The sequence below is a fragment of the Taurulus bubalis genome (genome assembly GCF_910589615.1).
Source record: "Taurulus bubalis genome assembly, chromosome: 18".
Taxonomy (NCBI): domain Eukaryota; kingdom Metazoa; phylum Chordata; class Actinopteri; order Perciformes; family Cottidae; genus Taurulus; species Taurulus bubalis.
The window spans coordinates 20079917-20088885 of record NC_136606.1 but is presented as its reverse complement, the minus strand read 5'-3'; the positions used below and the strand labels follow the sequence as shown (position 1 = coordinate 20088885).

The window sequence follows — 8969 nt, the reverse complement described above, 5'->3', positions numbered from 1 at the left end:
CTACCTCTCAACCACTGGGTTTAACTCTCTACCTCTCTCAACCACTGGCTTTAACTCTCTACCTCTCTCAACCACTGGCTTTAATGTCTCCTCTCACAACCATGCTGGACCACATTTTAAAAGCTGTGTTTGCAAACATTAACTAACAATGTGACTTCACATCATACCTTCAGGTCATTTCTGATTTTGATCTATTACACACAAATCTGTAAAAAAAAATACAACACAGCTATGACTTAAAGGGACAACACAACTGTAGCATTGATTAGGTAATCATTTATTAAAACATGAGACGTTCACCCATCCATGACCAAACTTGTCATTTATCATATTAAATTAACTCTTAGAACAAATTCACTAATGTGTCTGTACAGTTATGAATGTTCACTGTGCTGCTGAAAAATAAATGAAAGGTTCAACTTACTCATTCAGGGATATTGTCTATTTATACTGTCCTTTAATATGTGACTCAATATTCTGAGTTAAAAAAGTAATTTTTGTCATGATACAATAATTGATTCATACAAGGACACCACCAACATTCAGGGTACATGATATAATAAATATATTTCAAGAATAAGAACTGAACTAAAGTAATAGTACACAGATTACACTCAAGATTACACATTGACAGTAACATCCATTGATTATATATATTAAAAAATACATTATATCATTTATAGAACAGGTTCTTTGTCCATTCAGAGAAACATCTGTCCATCCAGCAGTGTGTGTTGCGTGTTATTCGATGCCTTTATCCCTCAGGAGCTTTCTAACCGTCTTCAGGTAGTCAGAGTCTGGGTATCCGTCACTGAAAGAACACAGAAACACAGAGACAATGACTTTATTACCTGAAGTATAATAGTCTGCCCTTTAGAAGCAGAAACATATATTTCATATCTCTATTCCACACGTTTTTGCAAAATATTACTGGGGAAATATCAGCAATACAGGCCAAATTAATAAGTATTTTATAACGTTAAGAATATCATGACAAGATACTTAAACGTTGCCAAGTGTGACATAATTAGAATTGCTCAAGACTTAATTGTTGCCCCAGACAATTTAATGGTGAACATTGCGAATGGTTTGCTTTCAACTAAATACTGAATATCTCCTCAACCACAAGGTCTATTTGAATCATTTAAAAAGCTATAATATACAGAAACCCTTGTGAACATAGATAATGAGTTCATATATGTGTTAGTGGTATATAAGTTTATAATAGTACACAGGAAATAAAAAATAGTTTTCTTATCGTAACTATATTAATGAATGCTGGTGTTCTCCCAAGTCACTCTTGAGTCCCTTCGAGTCATACTTACGGTTTATGTTGATATTTACTGTGGAATAGTGTCATAAACATGAACGATTGACTTATATTGACTTGTAAGGCCAGGATGTTCCATTTTCTTTGCTGTATCACACCAGAGGCCCATATATGGACTCGATCGATGAAGACATTAAACGAAGGACTGAGCTCCCATTTTTGGGGTCTCTAGGGTTCAGAAGTTTAGCTGCTCATTCCCACAAGAAACTAAATGTAAATGCACCGACTGCACATCCACTGGAAAAGCACATTTCTAGGGGAAATTAGATAATAATTGTCCACAGACATTAACAATGTACGATACACAAAAGGTAAGGTACACCCACTCAATGCATTGCTGCTGTGTGCATTGAAAACACCACTTACTATGAGGAAAGATGGGCAATAAGGTAGATAAGCTTGATCAACATGACCAGCATGTCATCAGTATGTTAACTGCCAACAGAGACAATAACACACTGGCTCTCCTGTCTGAAACACAGGATGCACACAGTGCGCTGCCCTTCCACCCGATCAGACCAGAGCACAACCTCGTCCTGCCGACACAAAGTGTTCCCTCCTGCAGTTTGATGTGGTTGAGAATGAGAATTACTTATAACTCAGCGTCCACGTCGACAGAAGACTGGACCGGAGGACCAACACTGAGGCTTTATTTAAGAAGGGCTGAGAATGTGTGCAGCAAAATGTGGTATCAGTCTATGTGGCCAGGGCCCTTTTTCACAGTGGCCAGGGCCCTTTTCCACAGTGGCCAGGGCCCTTTTCCACTGTGGCCAGGGCCCTTTTCCACAGTGGCCAGGGCCCTTTTCCACTGTGGCCAGGGCCCTTTTCCACAGTGTGCTGGGCGAGCACCAGTGGATCCAGTGACACCAATGGACTTCATAAACAATAAGAAGGATGCCAACCAGGCAGCTCTGAAGTTGTGGTGGATAAGATGTTGCTTATCCAATTTGGGATTCATAAAGTACATCCATCTGTATTTATCTAACTATTACATCTACATTGAATATGTTATCAGATTTTTGCCAATAGTTCATATTAAAAGTAACGGAATCCCAAACTGCTCCAAAGTCTTCCTATATCTGAGTTTATATAATTTTTTTCCAACACAATATTCGGCGGTTGCTATTATCCAACAGGGGTAGATTGTGGTAGAAGTAAAATAAGTACAGCTGACCTTCCCATTCAAATCCATGTAGCAGGATGGTCAGAGCATGGATATGTGCAGCGCTGCCAGTATGAGCGTTGGGCTGATTCCATGTAAATTAAACCGACTTGCATGAAGTCGCAGACTCCCTGTGGTGACGCGTAGAGAGCCAGAGTAACTGAGTCATAACAACGTAATGCTTCATCCACACACTCTGGTCAAAGGTTAGGAAAGTGCATTGCTATAGATTAGCTACAACTGGTTTGGGTTGTTTTGTTCTGCTTGTTGAGAGTCCACAGAAAAGAGTTGAATGTCCCTTCTACTCCTATTCCATTTCTATGGTAGTATACAGTATCTATGGTTATGATACATCATAGTATGTACTCACACTCCACTCCCTCCGTCTGCTTGAGTTTTGAGAGGGATGGAAGCTGTAGTGACCACGTCCTCTCCCTCTCTATTGGTGGCAACAGTAAACAGGAGCTGCTCGTTGAAAGCCTTCTCCAGGAGCTTCAGGATGCTGCGTCCGTCTCGGTTGTCAGGCAGGTAAGCACAGAGCCGCAGCGCTGCGTAGGGCTGGCCAGGGTGAGGGTGTTGCTCCTGCAGGAAGAGACGCCAACAGTGAACACTTTCACACAATCGTTCACTAAGCCATGTGTTCTGGTGCTTCAGCTCAACCACACTGTACCTTTCTAAACCCCCAGGCTGCTATTTAAGTGCCTTCAGTGTGGAATAGCAGCCAGTTTTAGTCCTGATTCACGTTTTCAGGAGCAGACATTTCATTGAGTACAAAGAAAAAAACACTTGCAGTAAATAGTTTGCTGATACAAAGTATGAACTCGTTAATTTGATTCAAATGTAATTCCTGGTTTTGGTTGCTATACCTTTTTGAGACTGGTCAGGATGGTTTTGGTTGCTATACCTTTATGAGACTGGTCAGGATGGTTTTGGTTGCTATACCTTTTTGAGACTGGTCAGGATGGTTTTGGTTGCTATACCTTTTTGAGACTGGTCAGGATGGTTTTGGTTGCTATACCTTTATGAGACTGGTCAGGATGGTTTTGGTTGCTATACCTTTTTGAGACTGGTCAGGATGGTTTTGCAGACGTTAACCTTGTCCTGTGACTGTAGTCAATCTTCTCTAAACCCTAACCCTTCAGGCCGGTGACATGCATATGACACAAATGTTTAATAGGATCAAATAATAAAGCGATGACATCTTGGATGGACTTTGAAATATTTTTCTTTCTCTTGTCAAACTTACTTTAACCATTTGAGTATATAACGGAAGATTATAGAGGAATATCTTAAGTATCCAGCACCGCCTTTAATTATTAGAGAACAATAATAATCTGTTGTATTTTCTGTCACTCAGCAACCAATTTACTTCCTGTTCATACCGGCATGCCCAGTGTACATTAATAGTCATGTGGTATTTCTTTTCAGCCGTGTCTTATGGACAGAACATTTCAAAACTAAAAAGTGTTAGTTTGGATGTGACCTCAGATAACCCAAACAAATCTCTGCTTTCACGCAGCTCCCATCCTCCCATCGCTCTGAAAACCAGACTAACCCGATTGTCCACTTCTTTTGTGTAAAGAATGCCAGCCATAGAAATGCTGCTATAGAAACCCGCTCTACTCTCAGCTCTTTCACTGCCAGCAGCTCTTTCTTGTTACAGTGCATTGCGTTGTCGTATAGTTCAAGGGATGTAGGTCTATGACGCATCATACGGTACTACATATGATTGTAAATAATTAAAATGATGTGTTTGTCATACTTGTTATGATGTATGTTATGAAATAGATAAGATATAACTTCATTAATCCCGAAGGTACATTTTAGAAAAATGATCTAGCCTCATCTGAGCTGTGATTTCTAGAAATGTACACAAACTGTTAGCCAGACAATAACTAGATGGATAGTAGATTGTCGATAGTTGAGAATGGATCCACTATAAGACTTTAAATATAAAACAAGCTCACTGTCTGTGTTCCATCTGGGAATATATAGTTGATCTGCACGGTGTTGTCATCAGGGAATCTTGGCAGCTCTCTGTGGAGGATCACCCAGGTCATCTGTCCCTGTGGCTGGCAGCCATGCAGTCCTCCATGCCGCTCATTCATCCCTTCTTGAGCTGCACAGACAGAAGACCAGGCTTAGTCAAATGATCCAGAAGATAGTCATGGAAAGCTTGACCGACACAGTGGGCTTCATGTGTGTCAGGACCTTGTTGTGTGTCAGGACATTGTTGTGTGTCAGGACATTGTTGTGTGTCAGGACCTTGTTGTGTGTCAGGACCTTGTTGTGTGTCAGGACCTTGTTGTGTGTCAGGACCTTGTTGTGTGTCAGGACATTATTGCGTGTCAGGACCTTGTTGCGTGTCAGGACCTTGTTGTGTGTCAGGACCTTGTTGTGTGTCAGGACCTTGTTGTGTGTCAGGACATTGTTGTGTGTCAGGACCTTGTTGTGTGTCAGGACCTTGTTGTGTGTCAGGACCTTGCTGTGTGTCAGGACATTGTTGTGTGTCAGGACATTGTTGCGTGTCAGGACCTTGTTGTGTGTCAGGACCTTGTTGTGTGTCAGGACCTTGCTGTGTGTCAGGACCTTGCTGTGTGTCAGGACATTGTTGTGTGTCAGGACATTGTTGCGTGTCAGGACCTTGATGCGTGTCAGGACCTTGTTGTGTGTCAGGACCTTGTTGTGTGTAAGGACCTTGTTGTGTGTCAGGACCTTGTTGAGCCAGCGGTGGAGGACCATTGCCGTTCAGGTAGCGGTTGCAGTGGAGTTTGTCGCTGCTCTGTCCAGAGCCCATACTGAGACGCACACAGAGGGAACACATCACAGTTTTGGGATAATCTCAGCAATCAGACACTACATTACATTGTCATTGAGTACAACATCTACTTTGAGGCACTCTAAGCTAACAATAAAGGTCAGTCTGCTTGTTATGGAAAGTGCTCTGCCTGTGAAAACAACAATGTCTTGAAAAATGAAAATCATGATGTCATAATGATGTCATCAGGATTCTTTCAGTTTACGCTTGAAGATAAATGGTTCCAATTAGTTTGAATGGGTGTCAACCAGGCAGGAGGAGTCTAATATAAAAGGGAAATTAGGACCCAGCGTTTTTTAGGAGCGTGTCCCAAACGAGGAACTTCCTAAATCTGCGTCTTTTTGACTTCATTTAAGTGGTATGACAAAACACTGAGTACGTCTAAGGGAAGTCAAACAGGGAGTAAACACAGGGTTCCATCCCAAAACAAAGGATGAAGGCTGAATCACTAACAACCGCCCTGATTACCTGAGATGATCTGATTGTGTTAAGACCTGTTTTATTTACGTTTTGTGCATACGTGTTGCTCAATATTACACTGCTGAGTCTGCAAGCAGTCTCTAAGCACCATCACTTATAAAAAGAAGTCCCGTAAAAGTCGGGTTACACGCCGCTACTACAGTACACATATTACAGTGGACTTTGTTGGGCCCAAATTCTAACAAATTTAAGAATATGTTGAAGTAATCAGTTAAAGGCAGCGGACTCACTGAGGAGTCTTAGAAACATGTGCATCCATCCACATGACTTCTGGAGATATTGTTATTTGTTTCAGTGATTCACCAGCTGAAATTAAACTAAGGTCATTAAGGTCACAGGACAGAGAGTTGTGTCTCCTGAATGAAGATGGGAACTGTTGGGAAAAGGTGGTTAAGCCACTGGTATCACCCCACAAGCCTCACAGGGGGAATAAAGCCAGACATATCTTCATTCACTGGTGTGTCCTACTTGGAAGAACACAGTTGACTAATGTATCATGTATCATGAAATTATGAAACACAGCCCTCGACCAGCAGTACATTAAAGTATGTGGCAATGGATTCACATGTGAGAGCAAATACTGTGTCTTGCTTACACATTATGGTTATTTTGGTTTATTTTGTTTTGCATCCTCCACTCTTTGTGATTTACAGCTAAGTTATGTCAGGTATTTTTAAGCGTAATAGTCTGAACATTCAATCTGCTGCTGGGTTGTGAGTCAGTGTACGTTTAGCTGCCACAAATTATGAAGAAAGCTGATGACTCAATACAATCTGAACATCTCAGCGTTGACACAGGCCTGTGTTTTCTTTATGTGATTATTGAGAAGTTCAGACGTATTCAAGTAAGACGGACATATTTCTTGAGTCCTGGAAATGCAAATGCTACATTTACACAAACAAATAAAGATGGTTTCAGAAAGTACACTGATAAAAATGTTTCCCCCATTCTTAAATAACAGGTCTGTTGTAATGTTTAAATTAAAACCTCCAGTTTTTGCTGCAGTGCTGTGACTACACAACATGTCCAGGTTTGGCTGACGGGATACTGGCAGAGAACTTGTTAACAGTCATTACAGTGAAGCTCATCACAGTGTGCCGTTTCTGACTAGTACCTGTTCAAATGCTCTTCTTCTTTCCACCTTGGTGAAGTCTTCTCCTTTTCTTCTGTCCCTCTCCTGTGCAGTCCGGGAGTTCAGATGTCTATTCAGCTCATGAGGCCTGGGAAAGAGACTGAGAGAAAGAGACTGAGAGAAAGAGACTGAGAGAAAGAGATTGAGAGAAAGAGACAGATAAAGGGACAGATGGGTGTGTCTAGTTGCAGGGTTGTGGCATACTGCTGAGATATCTGTTCAACTGGTGGAGCAGCTTTGACAGAGACTGTAACATATGCGCATGTGTGTGTGTGTGTGTGTGTGTGTGTGTGTGTGTCTGTGTTTTCATTATTCATAATTGAATGTAAAACATTCAATAATGAAATAAGGAGCAACAGGTTCAACATGTATTACTTACATATCACAGACGTTTAACATAGAGCTCATTAACAAACAGGGTGGCCTGAAACACATCATGAAGCTCTAGTGTAAGTTCAGTCAGGAAGAATATACTCTTATGATTAGGCCCGTAGTTTATGTCTCATGCATCTGCCGTTCACTCCTCACGCTCATTCATAATTCCTTTGCTCTCGCTACTCGGGGCTGTCAATCATGACATCAGCTGGCACATTGTTAGCTTATCATCTTACTGCTGTGTCTTTTAATATACGATTTTCTCTCTACCTTCAGTACGTTCTTGTTGCTGCTTATTTTTTTAGCTCAATTTATGGATCAAACAGAGCCAGAAGAGACGTCTCGTCATTTCATTGGCCTAAGAGAAAGGTCTTTTTTGTCCCCGTCTTATTTGTATTTCCTCTTCCAGATCAATCGTGTAGTCTTTGTCTGTGTGGTATCTTGGTGTGATTTGAACACAAGACCTTCAAAACGTTCTCAACAGCTGAGCTCTTTTTGTTGCCCTTTCACTACTGATCAAGTTTAATTGTCGTGATGCACTTGGAAGTAATGCTCTCTCTCTCTCTCTCTCTCTCTCTCTCTCTCTCTCTCTCTGTCTGTTTCCGGGTACGGGTGTTCTCGGAGGAATGGCGTCCTCTGATACGCCGCCTCCCTCTCTCCGGCAGGGAGTGAGGATCGTCCCACCGGAGAGCGGCGTGGCCGTGGAGGAGGTGCTGCTGGCTGTGGGGCAGCGGGTCTGCCATCACTGAGCTACGCGTCCCGCATGAGCGAAGCGGTGGTGGCGTTCCTAAAGGACGAGCAACTCGTGCGCCAGCTGGTCGGGAGCGGCGTGACCATCAGAGGCGCGGTGGCGCAGGTGTCCCCGCTGTCCGCCCCCTCCACGCGGATCACAGTGTCAGGAGTGCCGCCGTTCATCCCGAATGAGGCGATAATGGAGGAACTGCGGAAGTTCGGGAAGTTTGCCAGTGGGCTGTAGGCTGTAAATTTGGGATGCAGGGATCAAAAGCTAAGGCACGTCCAGTCTCTGAGGAGGCAGGTGTTCATGTTCCTGAGCTCGCCTGCTCAGGGCCTGGACGGGTCCTTCAGAGTGAGGCATAGAGAGGCCGCCTACGTGCTGTACGCCAGCTCCTACGTGCTGTACGCCAGCTCCTGGACCCCCGGCTGGACCCCCTGCTTGACCCCCGGCTGGACCCCCGGCTTGCAGCTCTTCCAGCGTGGCTGCTGGGGTCACTGACTCAAAATGGAGGACGAGGAGCAGCAGAACAAGGCGTAGGAGCAGCAGAGTTCTGCTGCTGCGGAGAACAGCATCTCTCAGGAGGCTCTGGAGGTCGACATGGAGGAAGAGGCCGCCACGAGTCTTGGGGAGCTCACTGGGAGCACAGAGGCAGAGCGGGGAGGCGCCAGCAGCCAGCTGACAGGTGGAGGCCACCTGGAACAGAACTTGAGTCCACTAGTCGCTGGGGGGACCGGGGAGCACAATCTACAGATATTTATGAGATAGAGGAGGCCAACAGGTTTCTGGTTGAGACTTTTGGGAAAACGACGAGAGTGAGCGACCACGCAGTGATACGGCCAAGTTCATTAGGTCTGTGAACAGTCTTAAGAAAGTAGTGGGGCTGAAGAAGGGCTACCGCCTCAAGAAACTTGTAACCGACCTGAGGAAGGAAGAAGC

At 43.6% G+C, this 8969-nt stretch overlaps 1 protein-coding gene across 2 annotated transcripts; it reads right to left on the bottom strand.

Annotated features, from left to right (window-relative positions):
• Window positions 1-261: 261 nt before the first annotated feature.
• On the bottom strand, window positions 262-7058 carry dtx3la (deltex E3 ubiquitin ligase 3L a). Of its 2 annotated transcripts, none has more exons than XM_079234603.1 (5): window positions 6905-7058; window positions 5190-5290; window positions 4460-4611; window positions 2863-3074; window positions 262-811 (listed from the first exon to the last, which is right to left on the bottom strand). In XM_079234603.1, the coding sequence occupies exons 2-5, from the start codon at window positions 5287-5289 to the stop codon at window positions 742-744; spliced, it is 534 nt and encodes a 177-aa protein (XP_079090729.1). In that variant the 5' UTR covers window position 5290; window positions 6905-7058; the 3' UTR covers window positions 262-741. The 2 variants fall into 2 exon arrangements, with proteins under 2 accessions (XP_079090729.1, XP_079090730.1); XM_079234604.1 differs by having other exon boundaries at window positions 5208-5290.
• Between the last annotated feature and the right edge of the window lie 1911 nt (window positions 7059-8969).